General features: G+C 47.6%; 1 protein-coding gene across 2 annotated transcripts in view; it reads left to right on the top strand.

The window, feature by feature from the left end:
* Positions 1-15086, top strand: part of PRKCA (protein kinase C alpha) — a 144915-nt gene extending 129829 nt beyond the window's left edge. For both annotated transcript variants that reach the window (XM_066200338.1, XM_066200339.1), the window contains 4 exons: positions 384-464; positions 1863-1970; positions 4356-4496; positions 8431-15086. In XM_066200338.1, the coding sequence (XP_066056435.1) occupies positions 384-464; positions 1863-1970; positions 4356-4496; positions 8431-8595 (495 nt within the window). In that variant the 3' untranslated portion in view covers positions 8596-15086. The remainder of the gene's footprint in view (positions 1-383; positions 465-1862; positions 1971-4355; positions 4497-8430) is intronic.
* Positions 15087-27286: the final 12200 nt, after the last annotated feature.

The raw sequence follows: 27286 nt of genomic DNA, 5'->3' as shown, positions 1-27286 counted from the left end.
GCCCGTAAGTTAAGTGAGCCTCATGATTTCAAACTTTGACACAAACAGTTGGGTAAAGGTTTTGCCTTGTCTCCTACCTTGTGCTGCTGTACTTCCTCCTTTGCCCTCAAATGCACATCCCAAGAGCTCCTGAGAGCTGCGTTTTCCTCAATATCAGGGTACCAAGGGCGTGGGTGGGTTTAGACTCACACTTGCAAAACAATCCAACTGAAACTCCCACTGAAACCCGTGATTAGCTGGAGCGAGGATTACAGGATTGTCTTTCTGGCCTTTTCCAAGGAAATCTGTCCTTCTCTGCATGTTCCACGTGTACCTAATATACCACAAAGCCGGGGGTCAGTTAACACAGGGGCTTTTCCTTTGGTTTTTTTGTGATTCTGCAGATTATCGCTTACCAGCCCTATGGGAAGTCGGTGGATTGGTGGGCATATGGTGTGCTGCTCTATGAGATGTTGGCTGGCCAGGTAAGATTCCCCCTCCCCTGCTTGCTGTGACCTCCTCCTGCCCTCCAAGGCTGCTCTGTTTCAAGGCTCCCTGAAGGTTTAGACCATTACAGGATAAGATTGAAGCCTTTCATTCTGCTGTTATCTCCTTGTACTCTTGACTGACTCAACTGAGAATGTATTTAGGCTTTAAGCTCTTTATGTTGCACCCACATAATCAAGCTCTGCCTTTGAATACGGCTCCTTTGTACTGCAATAATGTTATAAATAGCCATCTTCAGAACTGAAAGGGAGACACTTGAGCAGGAAAATGCATGTCAAGTGGAAGAAATACCATTTAGGAGTTTGAAACCACAGGGAAGCATAATAAGAATGTGTGTATAAGCTCTGCATTGCAGTTAAGTCCCAAGAATACAGTTTTTGTACCGTATGTCCTGGGGGTAAAATGTGGGTCTCAGTACTGGGAAGTGTGCTCGCTTACAGACCCCTCATTCTGCACAGTTAATGAGAGGCTGCTCTCTGAGTCACTCGGGTAGGGAAGCAACACTGTGCTGCCATAAATGGCAGACAAGCACCAACTTTATGGAATTCTGTTAGTCTTGAGTTGGAAAAGATTCCTGCAACTGGATTTCGGTGAGTACTAGGGTAAAGGCAGGCGTTTCCCAAGCTTAAAACACACATTTGTAACAAGTGCCTTCTCTAAGAGTTTCTCTGTGAAAATCCAATGGACCTTGTAAAAGTTTTAATGTGTAGCAATTGCAGCTGTTAACATTTGCAGGCTGAATGGCAAATATTGGCCATCTGAATGCTTTGGAGGAGAGGAGATTTACCATTAGCTGGGCCTTGCACAGGGCCCATATCCTGGGGATTTATCCATGGGCACTTCCTACCCCTGCATTTTAAAATATCAGTGCAGCCCTTTCTTGTGATGGTCTCAGAAGCAGAATCTACAGCCATGACATAAAACGAACTGGAGTTTAACTGGAATTAAGTGAGGAATGGATATACCTTAGTACAAGGAAATTGAAAGTTACTCTCCAAACTTCACACTTTGAAGTGTTTCGCCTGTCTGGTGCACAGTGGCTTTAAAAACTGATTAAAGCTGATCCCAAAGATAATCCTGCACACATTTCATTAACCTGGCTGCCATTCTGGGGACAGAAATGAACTTTTTTTCCTTGATTTTGATCTGAGACTGTCAAACACTGAACTTCTGGGTCAGCAGATATCCAGGCTGCAGATTGCTGTGGGTTCGGGGGCTGTTCCTGGACAAGGATGTTGGGGCATCTCTGGATCAGGCATGTTCCTGGATCTCTTTGGGCATGGTATTTGTCATGCCATTTTATGAAAAGTGGAGAATTCAAAGACATAAAAAAGGAAAACTCAGTAAGTTACTCACTTGTGATTTATTTTCAACAGCCTCCATTTGATGGGGAAGACGAAGACGAACTCTTCCAGTCCATAATGGAGCATAATGTTTCCTACCCAAAATCACTGTCCAAAGAAGCTGTCTCCATCTGCAAGGGGGTGAGATGAAATGTTCTTTTTCATTAAGTTCCTTTTTGGCAATCCTCGTGAGTAGCTGTGTTTGTCTGGCTCTGACACAGCACTGGAGTATTTAAAAGACAACTTCAGTCAGGCTGTGTTGTCACTTGGTGTCACTGGTAAGTGCTGGGCTCTTCCCTCCGTGCCTGCTTGTTTTATGGAAAGAACAAATGTCAGGATGAGCAGCTGCCAAATCCAGGGCAGAATTTCTAAACAGGACCATGGTGTGAAGAGTCTCCCCCTGCTTTGCCTCTCGACCCATGGCAGCACAGCCCCGATTTTGCAGGGTGAGATTTCTCAGCTTGGCTGGAGGTTCTCCAGCGAGTCCTCAGCCCAGAATGTCTAATGACAGCATCAGAGCACAGGGGTTTAGGAGAATCATTTTTAAATGTAGGTGAAGACGAGCTTATGTGAAAATCTTTAGCATAAATGCAAGGAAACCATGGGGAAATTCTTACCCAGTGGTACCTGTGTGGCCCAAAATTGGTCTTAGATACTACATTTTTTTAGAGGAAAATAATAGATTTGGCTTCAGGGGATTAGCTTAGGAAAAAAAAGAATTAATTTGACTTGCCTTTGATTCCTTGTGATTCTCCAGAGCACCATCAGTCTGCAGCTTTTCCAATCCACCACCTGTAATGGGTTATTTGATGTCTGACGTACACTGATAAAACACCACTGCCTTCGTTAATTTGGTTTTTACATTCTTCCTATCCTTTTCAACCATTTATGAAGTATGATACGTGAGCTGGATATTAGTCCATTAAAGAAAATCACCAAGGAAAAGAAAAGGTGTTTAGAACAAGAAGGTAAAACGAAAGACCATGCTAATTTTGGAGTTTATATCAGTGTAGACGTGCTGGCCAACAAAAAATAAACATGATGTATTTTTGTAAAGTACATTCAGATTGTTGCCTTGTGAAAATCACACATTCGAACAGCACAGTCTGAACCTGCTGTAATTGCCCTGTTTTCAGCTCTTCTGTTTGCTGCTCTCTGGGTGCTCATGTCAGGAGGGCAGGAAGCTAAAATTACCCTGCACCTTGAGATTTTGGGCAAGTCTCTGTGCTACTGACATGTTCTTCATCTGCATTAAACTGACAAATTAATCTCAGGTTTCAGTGGGAATTTTTCCTGAGCTAAGAAGTCAATATGAGAAAGTTTCTGACCCTTGCAGTCAGTGGTAGCTCAGCAATCCCAGGACTGGGCACCACTGGGCAAGACAAACGTGCCCACTCTGCTCTTGGAATTGATTTGTCTGCTTGACTTCCATTCCACTGATTGAGAGTTCGTTGGTTTTGGTAAATGCAGCAACTTTGGAAAGAATTAAAACTACTAGAATCAATACTCCCATTTTCTTTTATCACCTACTGTCAAAGCAAGGGGCTTGGAAAAGGTAACAAAAATGGGAACATTGCTGTTAGTCTTGAAGAAGGGTGTGATTCCTGCCCCGTGCACAACCACTTCCCAAACCTGCTTAGAGTCACTTTTATTTTAGGTTCAAAATTGGAGTCAGATCAACTCAACATTTGGAAGGAGACTAAAGTGGTGCTGAGGTTTTAAGAAGATCTGTTGAGGTATCACTCCCAGCAGTACATTAATCATAGATAATTTGTATAAAAAGTCCCTACAAAACTGGAACTGAGAGTTTAAGGCTACATTGCACTATTGCCAGTGTACACACCAATTGGAAAATGCAGAGGAACTTGTTAATTAGGGAGCACATTCCAGTTTCTAAGCACGCCAGGCTGGTGGATTTGGGGATGTTTTTTTTTTCCCAAATCTGTTTAATCTCTGTAACTGGGTAGAGTATTGACCAGGATGTCATTAAGAATGCAAGGGAGGAAACACAGATTAGATATTGTCAGCTGGGTGCCAAAGAATTGGAGGCTCTGTAATGAGATGTCTTGAACAAGCTCCAGAAAAATGAAATGGGAGTGGGGGGGGATTGTACTTCATGGAGCTTTAGTGCATTGGAATTTATGATGTTTAATTGATTGTTGAGTTAGGGCAGGAACTGTTCTGGGGATCTATAAGATTGAACTGAGAGACTGGAGGTGGAATCCAGGAGGGAGTTGTGAGCCAGCAGGGATGGCAGCGTGTCCTGGGCACCACCTGCACCTCCAGCAGCAATCTCTGCCCAGTGGGAAAAACGTCCCCAGTGCAGCCCCCAGTTTTGTTGCTGATTTGCTGTCTCCAGTGATCAAACAAGAAAATTCTTCCAAAACTTCATTTTAGCTTTTTAAAACAATTTTATTAGCAGTGTGTGTCTTCAGGAGATGAGCAAGAGGATTGCGAGCAGGGGAAAGTCGCTCTCACTTTCCTTCCAGCATTAAACTGAGTGGTTTGGTGTTTTCGTCCCAACAGCTGATGACTAAACATCCTGCAAAACGCCTTGGCTGTGGCCTGGAGGGTGAAAGAGACATCAGGGAACACGCTTTCTTCAGGAGAATTGACTGGGAAAAATTGGAGAACAGGGAGATTCAGCCACCTTTCAAACCTAAAGTGGTGAGTGAGATGCCAGGTCCTTCCCTCCCCGACTGCAGCCCTGCTCTCCGCGGGGTGAGACGGCAGATCCTGGGGCATGGCTAAAACAAAGCGATTTGCTGAGGGCAGAGCTGATGTGAGCCTGCTCGTGCCTTGGCACCGTGTGCTGTAACCTGGGGAACTTTGTGCCTTGCAAAAAACACCCTGGCAGTGGTTTGAGCCCCGCCTGGATGGTCGCACACCGCGCGAGGAGCTGAGAACTTCAGCACATCCACATCAGCCACTTGAGACTGGTAATAAATGTGGGTAACAGCTGTCTCCTCTGAGCAGCATCTAAAGTCAGGATCTGACTGAGGGATTTGGATTAGAGGGGTGAATTTCCTCCACGGCTGGCTGCCCCGCACAGGGTTTTATTCCCCATCCTACAGTGATGTCCGCTCGGTTTGCAAGATTAATCCCTGGCTTATTTTCCGTGTTTATTACTGGTTTGCACACATGTATCTACAGGAACATTTTAGAAATCCAAGCAAGTGGAAAGATGTCCTTACTCTGAGAGCTGTTTGCAAACTAGAATTGGAAGAGCTTTGCTTGTTGAGCCAGAATTTCTTTCAGCGTGTGCTGTGCTTTATGGACAGGCAAAGAGAAGAGTTTGCACACAAGAACACAAGCTTTAAGGAACAGCTGTAAATTGTTATGTGCTAACATTGAACCTTTCTTCTCTAACCCTTTTATTTTTCAGCTGAGAATCCTGGCTGGCTTTAGCATTTCAGGTGTAGGGTGACTGCTCTTTGCACCGATTTATTTGCCAATACAGGCACACCACTGAGGTACCACAAGCTAATGAACAGAGGGATGCCAATACCTGAATTACTCTTCACTTTTTTCATACAAATGACCTTTTTCACATCAACAGCAGGAGAGTTGCAGCTGAGAAGGGTGTTTATTGCTAAAGGAAATACCTTTCTGCTGTGGTGTGGATTTGCATGCAGGGAAGGATGTAAATAAGTGAAGAACTTGAATGGTGCTGCCAGCCCTGCCCAGCCCATCCCCAGAGCTGGCTGTGCAAAGGGGAGCTCTCAGAGTGTATTTTATGGAAGATTTTTATCACATGCTGCTCAATCAAACTTAAAGCTGATCGTAAAGCCAATCTACCTTCACATCTGTAAGTTTTATTAGCTCAGCAGCCGAGTGCTTAGAGTCTCCTTGAAGTTAAAAGTAACACCAGCATGAGGGTGCTAAAAGCTTGAAGTGTGGTCTGGTTCCATCAGAGCTTCCTGGCAGATCCTGGCTCCTCCTCAGAGCAGCTGTGCTCTGTCTCCCTGGTTATCATGACCTGGTTTGTTTGCACAGGCTGCTATTAAAATGCACCGAGGCGGATTCGCACGGGGCCCGACTTTCCTAGACAAAAATAACTTAAAACCCAAGTCTAGTATTTACATACCCTGTGCACAACTCATTTATGGTGAGTGCTGGTTCTATTTGTATCAGTGTCATACAATTATAGAATCGTTTAGGCTGGAAAAGACCTTTAAAATCACCGAGTTCCAACCATTATATCCCAGAGCTGCCAAGCCCACCACTAACCCATGTCCCTAACCACCACATCTGCACAAGTTTTAAATCCTTCCAGGGCTGCATATTGATTTTAGAAAGCAAAAACCACACAACCCTTATCCTGTTTGACGGTATGGATGTATTTATAGGCTTTGTTTGGGGTGATTTTTTTTTTTTGGAAACTTTTGTCAGTGCATCTTCTCTGGGAAGTGCTTTCCTGCAGGAATAATCCTGCTCCTTCCACAGTCCTTACTGGAACACAGAGCTGCAGATTTGGGGTCAGCAGTTGGGTGCTGTCAATAACATGTTCCCTTCCCGACTGACATTTCACAGGTTAGAGGCACGGAGTGATTATTTGGCAAGAAGGACATTTTACTCATATTTCCAAGTTTAAGGTTTTGAGGAGTCCTGTAATTTCTGTTGTACTCTAATACTGCCTTAAGGTTCACAACAGCAGTGTTACTCTTTAATGTGAAGATTGGTATCACTGAAAATAAAAAATTATTTATAAGTTACTCTGTTTGCACCCAAAATATACCCGTATTTCATGGGATTTATTTCTTAGCCTCTACTAGCATAAACAATAGCGGGAGACCTAGTGGTCTCAGGAACTTTGGTTTCAATGTCCGGCTTGTTTGAATACTTTCCACTTGCTGAAAAAAGAAGAGGGAAAAAAACTTAAAAATAAAGAAAATAGCTTCTTTTTTTCAGTATGAGGCTTATCTGTTAAAGATTCTTTTAGCAAAAATTTCCTTTTTAGCAATAAAAAAAAAAAAATCCTTTTGTGGCTGCTCTGAGCTGGCTCTTGTGCCTCTAAATTAATTTGACTTCATTTGGGGCTACATCAGCTATCACGCCAAGAATTCAGAGGTTTTTTTCCTTGTCAAAGTTCAGTTCTTCCCAGTCTTGCTTTCCAGAGATTCTGTCCCAAAATGCAGAGGCTCAGTGGGCACCAGGCTATTTGATGAGTGGAGGGAACAGAGCCCTGTTAGCCTGACCGTGGTGCAGTGTCCCTGTGCTGGTGTTCTTCCAAGGCTGGAGCAGTGTCCTCTGTGAGCGCTGGGCTCGTGGTCAGAAACAGGAGCCAAGGTGTGCCCCAGGCAGCAGAAGTTCTGTGCAGCTCAGCTCAGGTGGCAGGGCCAGCCCAGCGCCTGCCAGGTGCTCTGTGAACAGGTTAGAAACTCCCCCTGGGCTCTTTCCAAACCTCTCACTCTGAATCCCCTCAGTGGGCCCCTCTCCTACAAATGCACAGATTTACTCGTGTTGCATTAATTCAGGAAAAAAAATCAATATTTAATATTGGTCTATTGTACGAGCCATATTCTGCCCTTTCCGAGTTATCCTCTGAGTCTGAAGATAATAATGTAATTTTATTCTTTATATCCACATGCAGGGATGCTGAAGGGATGGATAGAGAGGAAAGGGTCAGGAACAATGGGAAGAAACGTCCACTGCCTTTATCCCACACCTGCTTTGTCCAAAGACCTGTCACAGTAGTTTTGAGATGAGCACATTTACCAGTTTCCTCCTCACCTTTCCACAACATTCAATGCCTGATTTTCCTAAATTTTTTTTTCTTTCACACAAGCTAATTTCATTCCTTCCAATTTTTTAGCATGCTTTTGATCACACTTCCCTGCTTATCAAGTGTTCTCTGCATTCCTCAAAACTCTTCTTTCTACAAACTTGGTTTCTTTTGTTTTCTGTTCTGAAGGAGTTGTGCTCAGGCTGTAGGTGTATTTAACCCCCTTCGTGGCTGGACTTTGCCCAAAAATGAGTCTCTGAAGGAAATAAAGGAGCAAACCTGTGATAGGAAGTTTTGGAACAAGGACCTGTCCCGGGATGTGCTCCCTGCCCAGCCCTCCTGCCATCCCAAGGACTGAGGCCCTGCTATCATTTATGATTTTATAAGAGTTTTTAGCCAGTTCCATGAAGACTCAAAGCACATAAATGAATTGCATTAAGCTTTTTGCAGATCATAAAGGAAACAGAGACTAACAGGAAAAATTTAATTGTGTGTTGTAAGGCTTTTAAAAAGAATGAAACGACTTGACAAAGAAAGTATCTCTTGCCAACATATGTTTATAAAAATATTTCCTTTTTCCTTTTGTATCCCACTAATGCTGAATATTTATGCCTCTTTATCTCGTCACCTCCCGCTGATGGATGGAAACTTTTCTGTCTGCTTTTTATCAGGATTCAGCTATTAAAACTTCACTGTTTGCCTGGGATTTTTTTGACAAAACACCTGAAAAGAAAAATTTCCCTCAATTTTCCCTTACGAGTAGGCTCTCCCTACTCATAAGAAACGAGGGAAAACCTTGCACATATCCTGACAACTCTGCTGTTGTATTGCTGGCTCTTTTCAGCCTTTTTTTTCTGCTTTTCTCTTTCCTTGCAGTGCGGCAAAGGGGCTGAAAACTTCGATAAGTTCTTCACACGAGGACAGCCGGTGTTGACGCCTCCAGATCAGCTGGTCATTGCCAACATAGACCAAACAGATTTTGAAGGGTTCTCTTACGTCAACCCCCAGTTCGCGCACCCCCTCGTAGAAAATGTAGCATGAAACAGCAGAACAAATCCCACCGTGGCGAACAGTTGTAACCCTACAATTTTTAGGCTTTCGCCTTGTTGATTCCATTTGGGCCTGGAAATTGTAGGGTTAGAGGGTGTGAGGTGAGGGAAGGGCCACTTAGTCAGGATTTGGGCTTTGCAGCAGCGATGTTGTCTTAGCAGGAGATAAATTAGTGTACAGTGCCCACTTTTTCTTTCAGGAGTCGCCACTGACTTGTCAAAACTTACCCATGTTTTGGTACATTTATATTTTGTAACTTCCCACTGTCCTTTTGCTCCCTTTTCCACTCTGTGGTGTTGGAAAGACATCTGACACATGGTGTGAAGGAGAAGCCACCTCGAGCATTTATTCCTTGGGGGCGGATGCCGGCAGGTGGGAGCGTCCTCCCCGCGCTCCCCGGAGACTTCGGGGGCAGATCCAGAGACTGAGCGGGGTCAGCTCCAGGGGGGAGAGGCATTGCAGAAACATTGCTGAAAGCCTTGGCAAAATATGGCAGGGCAAAAATAGAGTTGGGAATGGCTGGGAGGGGGGATGAAACCAAATTAGACCCTGAGGCTTGAGGAACCCATCCTGTAAGATCCCAAAAAGAAGCACTCGGGTGGTGGCCACATCTCCAGGATTTGTGCTAAGAGTAGCATGTGATAAACTCAAGGGTGAAATTTTGTCTTTAATAATAATAATAATAATGATGATGATGATGCTAGTAATAATTTTAATAATACTTTTGTGAATTTTTAATCTCCATGAGATTATTCTGTGATCCAGGGTGCCATTGTCTGTTCAGTTGGTTTAATTTACACCACTCCTCAAGTTTACTGTTAACTGGTTCTAATACCAATATTTTACTATGAAATTTATTAACCTGGAATATAAAACGAAGCTGTAATTCCTTAAATCTTATTTACGCGTGTTTATTTATAGTCTGCAGTGTAGGGCAGTAAATTGAAGAAAGCATTATGTATACTAAATTAACGAAAAATGCAGCCCCAAGTGACTTCCTGATTTCTCCAGAATAACTCATGAAAATCAAGTGAGATTTAGTCTTAAATAATCAGTTTTAATTCAGAAAACTTTGGGCTGTAGAATAATCAAGCCTGAAAGAAGCAGCACCTAAAACTCGTTTTATTGGTAGAATGGAATTTACTACGTTTTACATATGCTTCATGCAATGAATTTTGCATGTTTAGTAATAACTCTTAATAATAAGGGTTAATAATAAGCAGATCTATATTATTGACATAATCGTATCAAGCATAAAGAGTATTATAAAAATTTTATAAAACAACTTGTGCTTTATTTGTGAAAGTTCTTGTTCTGAATGACACCATTTAGATTTAGCTAAATGTTTTCTTGCTATTGTTTTGATTTTTACTTTAGGTTTTGAATATTGTTACTGGCTTAGGGTATAATCTCTTTTTTTTTAAAGTAGATATACTTTTAAATAATAATCGCTACCTGCAGGTTTTATACGAGGTTCAATTAGGCTTTCATTTCACATCTGCTTATTACTTGCAGAGAAGGAAATAGACTTTATTTGCAATGATGAACACTGTAATTAATGCAATCTTCTCCTCTCCTATCACTTAGATAAAAAAATTTTGATATTTCCTCTTACAACTTACCAGAAGATATTAACTCCAATATCAGTAAATAACGTTTTGTGCATATTTTGGTTTTGTTACAGCATGTAAAATAGTAGTCGGTGCATTTCCCTTTTTTTTTTTTTTTCCCTCCTGCCTTGATCCCATTAGCAGCCACAGGCACTTTTTGTCTGTCAGATGTGCATGATGATGCCAGAAGCATGATGTCTCTGTTGCTGCATGCAGACTGATTACAATTTTTCCAGCATGTAAACATATTCGAAAAGTAAGGTATTTGCCATAAAAGACTTCAATTTATACTAGAACATGTAATGGGGTGGGGTGGGGAGGGGAACCTACTTTTTAATCATCTTTTATGACAATAAAACACGGAACCTGTGCCAAAGATTCTGTCAGAAAGATCCAATCCTGCCAGGTGGGAGCCAGAGGGGTGGGTTGGACCTCGGGGGTGACCGGGGTGAGCTGGGCAGTTGTTGAGGGAAGCAGAGTTGGATGTGAAGGGCGACTGTGTCTGCTCCTGCAGGAAAACGCGGGCTCAGGGCCAGGATGTGCAATTTTCACACTCCAGGAGTCCGGTTGTTGCCCTGTCTCAATCCTTTTGTGCCCCCAGCTCCCATGAGGGGCATCTTGGAGTGATCAAACCCTGACATTCCAAGGTTCAGCTCACGAGGGGCGTCGGCCGACTGACAGGAACTCAGATCATTGCCTAGACAAACAGGACTCCAAACTTTTCAACCATTTTAGGAGTAAAATTTTGAAACTGTTGTGTATCAAATATATTGTCAGTCAAGACTGGGAGTTCATTCTGTCCTTTGTGTATTATGTACTTCAAAAACGATGGTAGTCACCATAAAGCATGTGGCCTAATGCAGCATTCATCACTTTTCTTCTTCTTTTTTTTTTTCTGAATATTATTAGCCTGACAATGTTTAGTAAAACCTGGGTAGAAATCGCGCTGTAGAAGATAATAGATTGAATTAAGATAATGGATTACTGAGTCTCAGATTTTAATAAAGAAGGGGCTCTCATCTATGCCAGTCTGCCAAGAGATGCCATTGTGCTTGTTTTCAAAATGTGAAGTGAAAAAGACGCTTTTAATAAAGGAAAATACTGGGAGAAATACCAGCACACAGGTTTGGGGAGTAGGCAAAGCAGAACAGGGGCAGAATTGAACCAAGCCAGAAACCAGGCAGGAGCTCCCCTGGGTAGATGGTCCCACAGTTCTGTTTTCCTGATGAAATCTGAATTTTCCAAGGAAGTCCCATTGCTGGCACAGCGGTGACAGTCGGTGCTGTTCACACCAGGACACGGCGTCACAGGGCTGCTGTGACACTGGGACAGGGCACCGACCTGCTCCTTTCCTGGCTGCTTCTCACACCCAGTTTCTTCAGCCCTTACGTTTGTCTCCCAGTTTTTCTGATGTAGAAGCAGAAATTCCTCTTTAACGCCGTTACCTCAGGTCCCCAGGCTTGTGAGCTGTGTGCTGTCTTCTGGAGGTTTCTGTCACGCTTAGGAAAAGGTACTGTGAACTCATGGATCCTGCAGGAGCAGGGCAGGGTTGGATAAAGCAGGGATTAGTTGTGTTACCCCTCACTGCTCTTCCTCATGCCCTCACATGCTCTGACCTTTCCTGAGAACTCCCGCTGGCTGCTCAGAATCCAGGAACTTATAATGGCAAGGAAAACCTGAAGAATCCAGCCAGAGTTTTCATATCTTTTTAGAGACAGATGTTATTTATGTAATATTTTTCACAAGATTTGGTTTTCTAGAGAACATGTATCAACAGAAGGAGAGGCATTAGAGCTGCTTCTCTTTTCACTTGTGTTCGAGAGCAACTGTAATCCCGACACCCACGTTGCCACCAAGATTCCCAAATGGCAAATTGAAAGCTGTACTGCTTTAAAGCCGGGGTGGAAGTTTTGGGAGCTGTGATTGAAAACTGTATTGCACTGAAGTTGGGGTGGAAGTTTTGGGAGCTGTGTTTCCATCCCTGCGCTTTAGTCCCAGACGGTTCCAGGGCAGCCCCATTCCTGCTGGGAGAGGCACAGGCCTGCCCCGTAAAACTTCCAAGGGGTTTTCCGGGATCAAATGGGACTTAACTGGCTCCTAGGCAAGTTTTGTCATTATTCAGGCATCTGAATGCTCTTGTGCACCTTTGAGTGAGCAGAGCAGGGTGATGGGATTCCAGGACAACCATTTCACCCGCTGGCCAGGCTCGGTGCTCTGAGCAAGGTTGCCACATATGTGAGAAGAAGAGAGCACATTCCCACGATAAAGTACTCTTTCTTAATCCAGCTTGGAGGAGAAATGCAGTTCTGCTTTCTGATTCTTCATTCTTTCCAGAAATACAATTGAATTTCCTTTTACAAACTGAAGAAAGTTCAGGAAATCAGCTGGTAGTTTTAAAAAAAACCCATCACGGCTGAATGCTGCTGGCCTTTGAAACCCATCCTGTCTTTTGGGGTGGATCCAATTCAGTAATGCTGGGCTTCTATAAAATTAATAAGGTCGAGCAAGAGAGGAACTTGTCTTCTAGCTGGAAAGATGACATGTCTGAGGATGGAGTGGTACCAGTTGAAAAGTGTTTTCTGAGCCTCTGGATGCAATCCCAGTTAAATGCCATAGGAGACACAAGCAGTGAGCGGGAGGGCAGTCCTCCTTAGCAAAGCATAGCATTGGAAATAATTATTATTAATAATAATAATCCAATAAGAAAGCTTTGATACAAGTAGAAAGCGTATTTACAGTATATCAAGTTTACAGTAGGCTTTTGGACCTGCCAGGAATCTTCTGGAAATATTTAATGTGATTTTCAGTTCTTTTAGTCATTAGCATAAGTTATTGTGCATAGGGGTTTTTGTCTCTTCGCAAACGTGAGTGTGGGCTGTGTTTGATGTGTCCCCTCTGTCGGTGGGCACTGAGCTGCCGAGTAGTCAAGAAGTAGACAAACTAAAAAGCACTTTTTTCCCTCGGCCCCGCGCTCATAGATGGGATCTGAAATAGCTGAGTTGCAGAAATAAGTAAGAGTTGACTCCATAACCATGCATGACTCTCACTGTGCCAGTAACAATTGGGAATTAAATAGCCTTACCATGAATAATCCTCATGCACTACAGCCCTCTGTTCCCAGGAAAACCTTTAGAGGGAGAGGGCCACTTGTTAACCTCTCTGCCTCACTTACCTCACCTGTGAAATGGGGTAAAAATACTTCCTGACCCCACAGGGAGGGGTGAGGACTTCTTAGGCAATGTTTCTAATTCACTTTTAACCTGAAAAGAGTTGTGTAAGTATTATTATAATTTTTAATATTAAATCAGCTTCTTGGATTCACATGGTACTGCTGGCTATACCATGCTGTTTCTACTTTTTTATAGAACTTTAGTAACTCTGCCGAAACCGTTTGAAGAGAAATAAAATCAGATCTGATACGTTTCTTACAGAATCTGGAGTCCAGCTTTTGTACCTGGAGTCAGGCTGTGGCGGGGAGTGATGCTTGCTGATTGTGTAGGTCAGCTGCACTTACCTCTTTTCCAGCTACTGAGATTTTTATGTGCAATTTAAAAATTCCATGTTGATGGAAGTCTTAGCAGAACTGATCCTTGGAGGGGGGGATTCCCTTTGGTAAATCAAGCGAGCACAGCTGTTTTCTAGTACCATTTTTACTGACTCCTGCTGAAGGAGGAGCTCTGTTCTTTGTGCAGCTGGTCCGTCCATGACAGGTCGATATCTTCTGTTGATATTTTAATGTATTTCTGTGTTGTAAATGTGTCTTTGTGCTTTTTTTTTTTCCTTGTCTGTGACACCGTTGTTCAGATTTAAAAGAAAACTGCTCCAGAAACTGGGGTTTTTTTTTCTTCCACTGATGTCAGTTGACCTAAATAAATAAATTAAGTCTGTTAATGATTTGAAACAGTGCAGGATGAGTAGCAACAACATTGACACTCAGCTGCGATTGAAGCTCATTTCTCACTCTGGTTACATTGGACGCTCTGCAGCTGTTGTTTTCATTAGTTTTATAATTATTGATGACAGGAACGTTTTAATAGAAAGGAAGATGATGTTCATGATCTTTACAAACATTCACCTGAGAATTATCTGAATTTCTTTTCCTTCTCTCTGAACCCCTTGAGGTGACAGTGCCAAGGGCTCCATCCTTCCAGAGCTTCACACACTCCTGGCTTGGCTTCCAAGGCTCCCAGGGAACCACGGAGCTCCCTGGGTGCTGAGTGCTGGGCTGAGAGCCCCAATTCACTGAAAATATGAATTATATTATGTGTTTGTACCCACTGTTGGCCTTGGAGTATAAAAACAATGTTCTTAAAGGGCCAATAAAAATTTAATCTATGGCTCGTTCCCCAAACCTTTCATTTGTTCTCTCCCATGTTATCAAAATGAATGTTTAAAAAAACAATTTCAACAAAATGAAGCTTGTTGGCTCTTTTTAAAATGTGCATTTCCCAACACTCTGTGGTTTTGCACAATACAAAGAATATCTGAAACTTCTCGAATTACTGTATGGTACTTTAATTTTTTTTTTAAACATGGAGTAATCCCACCTTGAACTCATTAATAGTTTTAATATTACTTTAAGACCCAAATGTTGTTTTTATATGGAGGAGAACATTATTTATTTTCATATCATTTGTCTGCAAGATGCTACCAGAAAATTTGGAGAGGCCATTCATTTTTCAAAAGATTTCAAATAAAAAAAACAATCATTGGAAGTGTAGTGGGCAAGACTGATGTACAAATTACAGCATCTTTTTGTTTGTTTGTTTCATAATTCGCCGTATCTTCAATCTTTGTTTGCATGAAATACTTTTGTTAAGTATTAATTGTAGTTTCAAAGCAAGTGTGTATGAATAAAATTATTGATCATTACTTTTGTGAGAGTTTGCTCTGCCTTGATGAAATTTCCTTTCAAAATCGACTCCCCCGGGGCCAGAGGCTGCAGAGAGGTTGGTGTGATCAGCCACAGAAGTTGCCCAGTCTGGAGCTTGATTCTTCAGAGACAGAATTTTAATCTTTTGGTTTTAATTCTTGTTAATCAAGAGGAAAAGAAGCAGCTTTCCCAAAAAAGATGTGTCTGTGAGAGGATTTCTGTGTGCTGACCTCGGTAGTGCTGGGCTGCTCCAGGTGTGGGAGCCAAAGGGAGGAACAGCCCCAGGAGCCAAGTGAGGTCTCAGATGGGAGGGTCTGGTTCAAAGCTCGGTGTGAGAATTGGTGCTGGAGGGATGTGCCCTCCTTGGGAGCAGCCACACACAAGGAAACTCAAATTCCGTTTGTCTCTGAGTGTGGGAGCCCTGGATGGTTCATTCCATCTTCTGCCACTTCTTCCCGGGAGGAGGGGCTGTTTCAGTGCTTCATGACCCTCCGGACCCCACCTGTGCCATGAAATTCCTGATTTAGCACTTCTGGGGGACCAGGCACAACCTCCCAGCCCCACCAGCCCCGTCCACCCCACGTCACCAGCCTCCTTTACACTGACATCGTTTGTTTTCAAGACTTGAAAGCAATGTCCAAATATTGTGACAAGTTGACAGACAGCTCCCTTCCCTGCCTGCTCTCACAGGATTCAATCTCATGCTAATTCAGTTATTGGGTTCGTTTCGTTTGCACAAGTCTGGCGGAGTTTGCCCAAAGGACTGGTTGAAATTCTGGGTTTTTTTCCAAAAAGTCAGTGTTTCCAGGCTGCTTCACATCTGCCATCTAACGTGCTTAGCTTCTGAAGCCATTGAACACATTCCTTCTGAGACAGCTTTCTGCAGAGCAGAACAGGGACTTTGAGGGTTCATCACTGCCCTGAGCTCGTGGACACAGCGTTGGTGCCTCTAGGGCAGGAGGAGGGGGGTCCTCAGCTCGCCATTCCACCAGAGCTGCATCCCCAGCCCCTTGGCTGGCCAGGGTTTGTGGCCAAACCACCACAGTGCCCATCCAAGGGGCTGTTGGATTTTGTAGGGAAAGCTTGGGCATGAACTTCTGAACGATCTCCTCGGGGAAAGGCAAGTCTGGCAGAGCCGTGGGGGGCTGGACATGGACTCACAGGGGTGGGAGAGCCTCTGGCTGCCCCCTGGCCACACTCTGCACCCTCCCACCTCAGGTTGGTGGTCTCATGAGCAGGACAATCCCCCAGCTCCCAGTGGGATGAGTCAGCTGTCACCAGAGGGTGGTGAGAGCCTGCGTGGGCTGCTTGGTGTGACGGGGTGCGCAAAAGGGGAAAATGTCTGTAACTGCATCTTCGTTTGACTCTTTCTAAGCAGGCAAGATTCAGCTGGCGGTTCTGGGGAAAACGAAGTGTTAAAAGCTTCTGCAGGAGAGGCTGAAGCTCTCCATGCCTGCCACATCCATGTGTGAGAGCATCTCCATCAGGAATGTTTCCAGCAGGATAAATCACACCAAGTGTTCGTGCCTGCCTCCCCCAGCCCCAGCCTCTCTTCAGAGATTTGGGTATTTGATTCAGAAATCTCAGAATATTTTTGCAGAGCTGGTGTGTGTGAGCTGCAAATAAAACCAGCTCCTCCGAGAACTGCTGGGGTAGCTGAAATGATGACTGCATTAATTACCACGAGGTAATTATAATCCCACCTGCTCCCTGGGGAGCCGTGGTAAAGCAAAAGCAAATCAATCAGGGGCCCGAATCAGGACAGCTGTTGCCATGTGTGGAAGGCTCGTCCTCAAAGGAATGTTTTCCCTGCCTGCATCTGTCACTTGTCACCTTCCCAAAGTGGTGCCGCACCCAAGGAAATGGGGATCTGATGAGGAGACCAGTCAGTGGCAGGGCTGGACCCACAGAGTTACCTGCAAAGGGGCTCTTTTTCCTTCTCCCCCAAAAGAAGGGCATGGAATGAGGCAGATCTCCCGGGAAATGAGTCAATGCTGTCTCCTTCTCCAGGGACTTCCTGCATTTGCTGCCAGGGTGACAGTGTCAGACACCAGCTGCCACTTCCAGTGCTCATCACTGGTCCCTGAGTCAGTGCTGACAGAGGTTGTTGCACAGTCTGATGAAGGAGAGGAAATAAGTCTAAAGCCAATTTAAAGCACCCTACCTGGGTGAGGGGAAAAAAAGCCAAACAATTCCACAGTGGAAGTTTGCCTAGAAGTATTTTAGATCTTACTCTTGCCCATCAAGGCTGGCAAAACCCACTTATCTCTTCACATGCTGGGAATTAATTTTGTGTGTGTGTGTCTGAGAGACAGAGAAAGAGAGTTTGGTCCACATCTGTCCTATCCTTCCTCTTTTTCCTATCTGAGGCCTTGATCCATCCCCCCTTGCCTTGCTCCTCTATTCAGAACACTTCATAAAACTCAGTGCCCGTAACAGGGAGACTTCCTAATCCATGTAAAACATTCTGCAAGGGTTTATATAAAACCTCGTTAAAGCTTCAACATTTCCAGGGACACCTCCAGAAAAACACTCAATTTTAACAGGATGCATTTGCTTCTCCTTCAAGTGTAACCATGTCTGGGACGCTGATTACGTGTGATTTCAGGAAAAAAAAAAATCAGAAACAGCTATAAAAGCAACCAGCAAGAACTGCAAGGGCAGAAGGAAGGAAAGGCCAGCAATGACAGCATCCCAAAACCCCTTTGGATCCGTTCCTGGTCCTTTTGGGATAAGTCATTTAGCATTCTTGTGCCTGATTGACACTAACATCATTAAAAGATTGGTAATGAATTTCAGTGCTATATAAATCACACGGAAAACTATTACCCTTAATGCCAGCGTTACGAGGCTTTAATAATTAATGTCATCCAAACTCCTTTCCAAAACATGACCTTTGAAATCAGATTGCTGTGGCCAGAGCCATTCCTCATCCTGCAAGCAGCTGCTTCCCAGCCTGGGTGTCTCCAGTGGGGCTGGGGAACCTGGATGGGTCCGGTTCCAGGAGCAGCTCCCAGAGGGGACCTGTGTTGATGGAAACTCCGCTCCTTGTGCAGCAGGATAACAGCAGTAGTGAGAAAAAAGCACTGCCAGCATCAATTCCAGCTTGTCTCATTGTAGGGCACCGGCCCGCACGGTGAAAGGGTGAGATGTGGGCACTCCCTGCGCTCTCAGACCTCCTTCACTCCCTCAGATCCCCGGGCAGCCTGGGGACACCACGGGGGCTAAAGGCTGCACCTGGAAAACTCCTGAACCGCCACATCCTCCTCTTTTATGAGCTCAGTTTAGCCCCATATGATGCCGGAGGGTATTTTATTTTAGATAAAAATCTCCTAACTTCCATTCACACGTGTGCCTTTGTTGTTCCGTGAGTCAGAGCCGCTCGGGGAGGCTGCAAAAGGCTCCGCACATTTATTTTTTTTTTTTTTTTAGGCTTTCACACAGCATGTGGGTGCTGGGTTAAAAATAATGTGGCACCTCTCCTTGAGCTTCCTCCCAAGCAGCGGATCCAGGCAGAGGGATGTGCAGGGGAAACAGCAAATGGAGCTGCAGCTCCAACAGCCCACGGAGTTAATTCCTTTAATTTAGTCATGGTGCAAGCGGGATGTGAAAACCCTCCCGGAGAGAGGGGAAGGGCTGGTGTTCCTTGGTGCCGTGAGTTTTACATCTTTCCCTGTTTTCAGTGTTTGAAAAATCAAACAATAACGCTGCTGGGATGAGGAGAAGTTGTGCTGAACTCCTTCCACACCACGGGACCCGGCTGAAGCAGAGCCCATCCCACCTGCACAGGTGCCCGGAGTGCTGCAGGGGTGGACCCCAAAACTGCTGCTGCCCAGTGTGAAATACCCCACAAACACCACCCATGAGAAACAAAAATCTCTGAAGTCTGCCTTAGCAAGTGGTTCCCAGCCCCTGGAAGCTGCCCCGTGGGTTCCCTGGGCGGTGTGCTGGGGCTGCTCTGCTTCTCTGCCTTCTCCCTGAGCCTCGCCCCGGCCCTGCTGCCCACGAAATGACAAAAAATAGCAAGAGCTGGAGCAGCTGGCATGGAGCATCCATCACCTCCCACACAAGTCACAGCAGCTCCAGCATCCCAGCTTGTTGCATTCACCTGCTGGCTCTCCTCTTTCCTCGGGCAAACACTGCGACCCCTGGCTGAGGCAGACCTCCCCTCCCTGTGCCCAAAATCTTCCCCTCCCCGTGCCCAAAATGTTTCTCCCAGCCTGGAGTGCAGGTAAAATTGCTCAGGAGCTGCTGTCTGACACCAGATCAGAGCCATGGCTGCGCTCAGGGGTGGCTGCCCTTTGCTGGGTGGATTTGCTGTCCAAATAATTCAGCACAGAACAAATTCGAGGGAATAGGAGGGGAGGCAAACCTGAGGTTTCCTGCCCGTTGGTGGCCCAAGCTGACAGGACCAGACCTTTTATTTCATAATAACCTGAGTGCCTTCAAGGTGGCCGCTGTTGATAGGGAGAAGGCCAGAGAAAAGCATCCCTGCAGATGTCACCTGTCAGAATCAAACCGTTGTAGCTGAAACGAGAAGTGCCCACCACCCCCCACTGCACTGCTGACAGCCCAGGGAGAGCTGCTGGAAGGAATCTCGTCTGTTCTGAGCCACTAATGAAGCTCAAATCCCTCCTCAGTAATAAGGTTTGACCTTGGGTGCATCCTAGAAGCTGCTGCTGAGGTGTTCGTGGAGATTCAGGCTTCCACACTGATTAAAGAGTGGTACCAAAGGCTGCTGCAGTGGCCAAGGGCTGGCAGGGCTGCTCTGGCTGGGTCAGTCCAGCCCTGCAGAGCCTGGCACAGCTGTGGTACATCCTGACCTGGGCAAGGTCCCACCCAGCTTCACTTGGCCCACGTGTGGCTGTGGAGGGGGATCCACGGGAGGAAAGAGCCCAGAAGGAACAGTGAACAGTGGCGAAGGAAAAGTGATGCTGCCAGGTGGTGTCATGTGAAACAACAAACCAAAACAGCCACTGCGGGATTTGGCAGAGCCCTGCCCCAAGGTTTAGGGGGATGCTGAGAAGGTGTAAAGTGCTGATTTGTCCTGTTTGGGACAGCCATGCCAAGCTCCTGTCCAAGAGAAGGATTTTCCACTTCACTGGCTTTTCCCATCATCAGGGAAATAACGTGTTACGGGGAGGAATTCTGGAGAGCTGCTAATGAGGTGGGAGAGTCCAGCTGTGCTGCTGGGGTTTGGGGAGGCGTCACCGGTGCTCTCTTTGATCCTGGCCCTGGAATCCTGCGGGAAACGCTTCTGGTGTGAGTGCTGGCATTGTGCACCTGCTTTGCCAGGCTAGAAGCTGCTGTGTGGGACCAGCAGCAGCAGAAAATCCACCCGAGTGTTTCAGTGCAACTACATTTGCATGGAAGCAAAGGGGAGGGGAAGAAACTGAAGCTCAAAATGTGTATTTCTAATTGATTACATGCATGGCTGCTGGGGCCCTCTCACACTGTGTGGTTAATTATGTCACTGTGTGAGCCGCGGCTTTATTTGTGTTGTATTCCAACGATTCTGCCCAGAGCCCACGGAGCAGGTTGTCTGTCTGGAAAAAAAATGAAGGTCTGCTTTGTTTGGGTTTCTTTTAACAATGTAGAGAAAAGAAAAATGATGAACAGCCAATTACTGTGGCAAAACCATCTACCCTGATAACACACGGGGAACATCCAGTCCTAACGAGCCTCCTCCTGTAGCTTTGTGATTTTATTGGTAATTCCCTCCTCATGATCTCCATCCCAGGGAAGCCTCTTTCTCCTGGGATCCCCCGAGGGCATCGCCCCTCTGGCTGCCTTTTCCTGTGCAGAATCCATCCTGCTGACCAAATCCCTGCTTTGTCCTTACTGTCAAACCCCCAAGGGATTTGCTGCTTTAAATTGTTCCTCAAATGGGAACGAGAGCCCAGGAAAACATGCTGAATCCACTATAATTCAAGTACTGCTGTAACTTTGTGTGAAAGAACTTATGTGGTGCAGTCCCTCAGGGACTAATAACCAGAAGCCTCCTACTGGGAGGCAGTTTTCTACCAATCTGGTTCTGGAACTTGTCTATTTTGGGCTCTGCCACGTTCTGGTTGAAGAAATCAAAACCTCCACATCTGCATCAGCTCCTGTTCTTTCTGTAAATCAAACAGAGCTCAACAAGCCTGAGCACACAGCTCCATTGATTTCAAACAAGCCACCCAACAACACCTCCTCCGCATCTCATATCTCGTTTTATTTTGAGTTATTCTATTTAAAGCAGTCATGTTTTGCTCACCGGGGACGCCTCGGCAAAGATGCAGCACGTTTTAGCCAGGGAACTGGGCACTGTGGCGTGTGAGCAAAGCCCCTGCAGAGAATGAGCTGTCCCTGCAGAAATTTCCATACAATCCCGGGCTCCAGGTGCTGGGATGGTGTCCATGAGCTCTCTGGGCTGGCACCTCCTGCAGCAGGAGTTCCTGCATGGCATGTGACCCTTTTCTTGTCCTTCCTGTTGGATCCAAGGAAGTGTCCCATTGCTGGACACCTCGATGGAGCCGCATCCTTGTCCTTGGCTCTGCCTCCCATTTTCTGTGTGTTTTGGCTGAATCACCCAGTCTGGCAGGGGTTTCCAGAGCCCACAGCCTCTGTCCCTGTGTCCCTGTCTCCTTCAGCCCTGGCTCTCTCGCTGCCAGGCTGGCTCTGTCCAGCACTCTGGGCTCGCTGCCCTCCAGCCCTCCCCGCTGTCTGCTGTGTCCTCAGCTGCGGATTTCACACCGGTGCCTGGAGCCGATTTTCCTTTCCCCAGCTCCCAAAGGAGCCGTGTCCTGCCCGGCGCTCGGAGCAGAGTTTTTGCAGGTGTGGGATGCAGGGAAGGGAGCAGGCACAGAGGGGCAGGAGCAGGGCTGGCTCCCACCCCTGCCAGGGCTGAACGGGAACCGCCAGGCACAGCTCAGGGACGGGCACCGAAACAGGAGAAGGGAAAGGAGGGAAAAAAACAAAACAGGGAATAGAGAAAAAGTGGGGAAATAAAGGGAAAGGATGAAAGGAGAGGCAGGAATGGGGAAAGTAGGGATAGAGGGAAGTGAGCAGGGGATAGAGAGGAAGAAGGGGTGGATGGAGAGGGAGGGGAGGGGGAGGGAAGGAGAGGAGGATGGAGAAAGGGAAGGAGGGATGAAGAGAGGGAGGGAACGGGGGCATGGAGGGGAGGGAGAGGTGGGCTGGCCCCGCCGGCGCCATGTGATGCCCTCTCCTCCCCGGGCTCTCCCGGCGCGGCGCGGAGCGGAGCGAGCGGAGCATCCCCGGGGCCGCCGGCCGCGTCCCGCCGCGGAGCAGCTCCCGCGGGGCCGGTGAGTGCCGGGAATGGGATGGGGAGGGGAAAGCTGGGGCTCCTTCCCGTGCCCGGGCCAGGCTGCCCGGGGAACGGGGGGACATCGGTCCGGGGAGGTGGCTTCGTGGGGGTTCCGAATTGCATGTAAAGCCCTGAAAGTTTAAAGCCGAGGGAAGAGGGATCGGGGTGCGGGGCCGCAGGGCTCAGGGCAGGTATCCCTGTGCTTTCCCTATTCCCCTCGGAGTGGGAAGGGCCGGGGGGCGGCGCGGGCACCGCCCCGGGCAGCAGCATCCGCCGCATCCCCAGCGCGGCCCCGGAGCGCAGCGCGGCCCGACCCGGTGAGGTGCGGGGCTGAGGTGTCCGGGTGAGGTGTCCGTGAGCCCTGCCCGGTGAGGTGCCCGGTGAGGTGCCCAGGTGAAGTGCCCGGTGAGGTGCCCGTGAGCCCTGCCCCGGCGTGAGGTCCCGGTGAGGTACCCGGGTGAAGTGCCCGGTGAGGTGCCCGGTGAGGTGCCCGGGTGAGATACCCGAGTGAGATGCCCGGGGTGAGGTGCACGGAGAGCTCCCCAGTGAGGTGCCCGGTGAGCCCAGCCCCGGTTCTGGCACCGCTCGGGTGGCGGCGTTTGATCGCCCGGTTCCCGACGGAAGGATCTCAGCACGAGGGAGCCGGGAAATCCCGGCGCTTCTCCCCCGAGATCTTCATCCCTGGGTTTTCCCCACCGGGCTGCCCAGGCAGAGGCCAGCCCTTGGGCACTGAGAGCATCCCCGTCCTCAGCGGCGAGTTCGGAGCGTTGTGCTGAGGAGCGGATATGTATTTTTCCCAGGGAATATAAAATCTGCGGGAAGTCAGGCTGTGAACGTTTTCCAGTGTAGCAAACCCCCTCGGAGACGGGAGCGTGAATTGAGCGAGGCTATCTGAGAAAAACCTGACCTGGTTCTTAAGTGAAGTGAAGTGCCGGGGGGGTGAGGGGAAAGGCTGGGTCGTGTGTTACCATATGAACAGGGGACGGGGACATGGATGGAGCCGTGGGGACATGGAGAGCCTCACTCCACGCGCTGCTTACTCACAGCTGGGGAAGGGGGTGAAATGTGGAATGTGAAATGTGAAATGCGAAACGTGAAACGTGAAATGTGAAATGTGGAATGTGAAATGTGAAGTGTGGTGCTTCAGCCACCGCGGCGAGCAGGGAGGGTCAGACACGGCCTTTGGCTCTGGATGAATTGCCGGGCATTTCCTGGAACTCCATCAGCCCCCCTACACACACACGGGATGGGTTTTGCAGCTTTTAGGGTTGGGGCTTCCCGGCACGGAGCTGCAGGAGCTCCTCAGGAGTGCCCGGGGAGAGGTCTGACCTCGGCACCGCTGTCACCACTGTGTCCCTTGTGTCCCCCAAATCCCCCTGGGGGAGAGGAGGTCTCGTTGGGGCTGGTAGGTGCCTGCACGGTACAGGGGAGCCTTTGGAAGGGGCAGCAAGGCTGTTGCATACCCCGAAGACAGCACTTCTTCCGCCAGAACACTGCAAAAGGCTGTTTCAGCTAAAGAAGAGAATTTCTGCTGAGCTTCCTGCAGCAGCAGTGAGCGGTGCTGGCATGACCCAGGCCGGCAGCTCCGCTGGGGGAGCATTCCCGGGCTCCCATCACTGCTGCCCTTTGGTTTCACGAGTGCCTCGTCTCTGGGCTCCTTTCAGAGGCTCCTCTGCCACTGTCTGAGCAGCACGTTTCGGTCTGTCACGTCGGGACCCACGTCAAAAGACGAAGGACAGGACACTGGCTCCCAGCAGCCCATCGTGTGCCATCCCACCTCGCCCTCAGGCTGCCCCAAGCGACATCAGGGGACAGAAATGCCTCTGTGTGGAGGTTTCTCCCATCCCTTGCTGTGTTCTTGTAGCTATTGAATATATTCATGGAGCTGAATGAATTCCCACCTGGCAGCATCCATAGCACAGCTTTTGCAGCTTCAGCTTTATTTATGGAGAGGGGAGGGAATATAAAATACAAAAGAGAAATAATGCACAAGCCTGCTGAGATTTCATTGGTATCAGTGAGCTGTGTGAGGCTGGAGTGAGCACCAAGAGCTTTTCCTAAATCAGCTGGGAAGATTTAAACCCCTGGGTTTAAATGGCATTTTTAAAATAACTTTTGATCTAGACCCCATCATTTAGTTATGTGGGGATCTTAACCTCACTGAAATTAAGGACAGTTTGGGTTCTAGGTGTGTTCTAGAAAGACAGTTTGGGGTCAAAGTCACACTGATTTTTAATGCTGTATAGTCACAACTTCTGATATTTGTAGTAAAATATTTACTGGCAAAATGGAATTTGTCAAAGGACAGCACACATGCCGTCCTCAGGCTCAGAAAATGGGTTGCTGCAGATGAGTGGAGTTTTTGTGTGGTCTTTTAGGAAGACAAGAATTACAGTTTTTCTTTTATTAATGAGAGATTGCTTATCAGTGAAAACCCTTGTTAGAGCAGTGTCAAGGCTGCACTGAGGCCGTTACTGGAGCAGCACAGCAGATGCATCCACTGACCCAGGACACCTTGTGGATAATAATTAATTTTCCCACCCAGTGCCCATCCAGGGCTTCCTGATGAAATCCCCATGCACAGGGAGCAGGGGCTCAGCTCTGCCAGGGCAGGACCTGGCTCAAAGCCCCCCAGGTGGCCCTGGCTCCTTCCCAGGAGACACAAAATGGTTGTGACAGAGGTTCCTTTTCCCTGCAGCAGCTCTGGCTGGGATATCAGGTCGGGTGTAGGTGGCAGGAGAGGTGCTGCTGGGTGGGTGCTGCAGGAACCAGAACCTGGTGGTAAAAAGGGAGCAGGAGAGGAGTGTGGGCAGAGACCAGGTCAGGTTTCACCTGGGAAAAGGTACTGGCCTGGGGGGAGGATGGAGAAGAGTGAGACCAAGTCCATTCCCTGCCTCTTCCCACATACTTTCCCAGGATGTGGCTGCACTTCCCTGTGCTGGGCAGGACAGGTGAGCCCACGGCCTCCTGACCGGCTCGTGGAGCCTGTGCCTGTTCTCAGGCTGCTCCACGTCATGCACGGTTTTTCCTGCCCTGTCTGCCACAGCATTTACTCTTAAACACTGGAACTGGTGACCAATCTTGCTAAAATCTGTGTGGTAGAAAGTTTAGCACCTCCAGTGAAGTATAAATACTTGTTACGTACATTAATAGTGCTGATTATTAAACCAAACGAGCTGCAAAAAGCAAAGACCTTCTCTGTGGGAGAATGGGACCAAACTTCAGTGGCTGCTCAGCGTCAGAGATGGGGAGATGTGCATGAAGACATCACCAGCAGCTTCTGAGGAGCTGTGTCCCAAAATGCTTGAGCAGAGCCAGAGGGAGCAGCTGCTGCCTTTGGTCACTGGGTTTAGTGGCAGCCACGAGTGTCACTGGGTTATGAAGTTGTTTGCCAGAGGTGTGGATGACACAGCCCTGCTGCACTTCATGCCTTCATTTCGCTGCTCAGGGGCTTTGCAGTAAAGCTGGTTTCTAAGCAGGGAAGAGGGAATGCAATCTCCTGGCTAACGAGGCACTGCTCCCCGCCATCCATCATCTCTAATCACACCGAGGGGACGCAGGTCTCTGCAGCCGTGGCCAGCACGTGCTGCCTGCCCAACGTGCCACTTGTCTGCAGCCCTCGGGGGATTTCTGCCTTTCTCTCATTTATCACTCCCAAAATATTCATAAAACCCCTCCGGCAAGAAGAGCAGGAGAGGGGGAAGAGCTGTGGCTTCCTCCTGCCTCCCCAGCCCAGGGACCCACCAACACGGGGGAGTGCAAGAGCCTTAATTAGCTCTTGATGCTATTTTTACCTCCCAGCATGCTTAATTTAGCTCAAGCTGTCATGCACTGATGGTTAAGGGGAAAAGAAGGAACCGGGGGTGTTGGCCCCTCTCTGCTGAGCAGCCTCAGCTGCACCTGGGGCTTTTCATGGACCTTCCTCAGCAATGAAAGTTTATAGCCCAGTGACATTTCATGGACAGCTCTTGAAGTGCTGACACTGAATTTGGGGGCTCTGCTCACACCCACTTCACTGTAAAACATCAATATCTTACAGAAGAGGTGCTTGAGTGTTTCAATCATTACCTGCCTTGGTGCTGGAAGGACACGGAAACCTTGAAAAGCTGCAAGGAAGAGGATTATCCTCCCCTTTTTAATCTACAAGGCTATTGTAGGACTTCGTGCCAACTTAAATGATACTTGGAAATGAATAAGGAGCAGTAGTTAAAGCTTTAATAGCCCAGCAGGGCAGCCCAGCCCCTGTGCTGGGGTGGGTGGACGTGCACAGCTGAGCCAGCTGCTCTCCCTCACGCCTGGCTCTGTCCCTGTGCCAGCCAGGGCGAGCAGAGGGGAGCAGGATGCTGAACAGGGTCACTGGATCGTTGGGTTACTGCAGGTCATGTGTTCGGGATCTCAATACAAGGCAGGATGCACCTCAGGCAGAGGTTAATGGGCAGGCACTGCTCCCGTGGCAGCGAGGTTCCTGCAGCTCCTCCAGCACAGTCCCCAGCTGGTTTGCTTTGCAGCATGGGATATTTTCCCTCTTTCATTCTGCTTTTGTAGCTCTTTGTAGGGTACTGACACCAGCAGTTCAGCCCAGGGCCCTGGCTGTGAGCATTCTGACACACTGTGGGTAGGAGAATTCTGTGACAGATTTGGGAGGGAGAGAGGACATTGGGAAGGGCTCTGCAAAGGGCAGGGCTCAGCTATTGTTAGGGTTGTAAATTTGAACAGATATATAGGTTAGACCTGGAGAGCTGGACCTGGGTGTGGGGGACATATTGCGAGCTCCCAGCTTTAGCTCCTGTTCCGCTCTCCAGAAATTCACTTCGTGTAATTTTTGTGCACTTTTCTACAACACCCCAGGGCAGGAGCTGCCAGCACGTGGATGCAGAGACCTGCCTGCCA

This window comes from Chamaea fasciata, unplaced genomic scaffold, assembly GCF_029207755.1.
Source record: "Chamaea fasciata isolate MVZ Bird 193981 ecotype frontalis unplaced genomic scaffold, bChaFas1.0.hap1 SCAF_19, whole genome shotgun sequence".
NCBI classification, from domain to species: Eukaryota; Metazoa; Chordata; class Aves; order Passeriformes; family Sylviidae; genus Chamaea; species Chamaea fasciata.
Note: the sequence above shows the minus strand (reverse complement) of the source record. Positions and strands in the feature narration are given on the sequence as shown.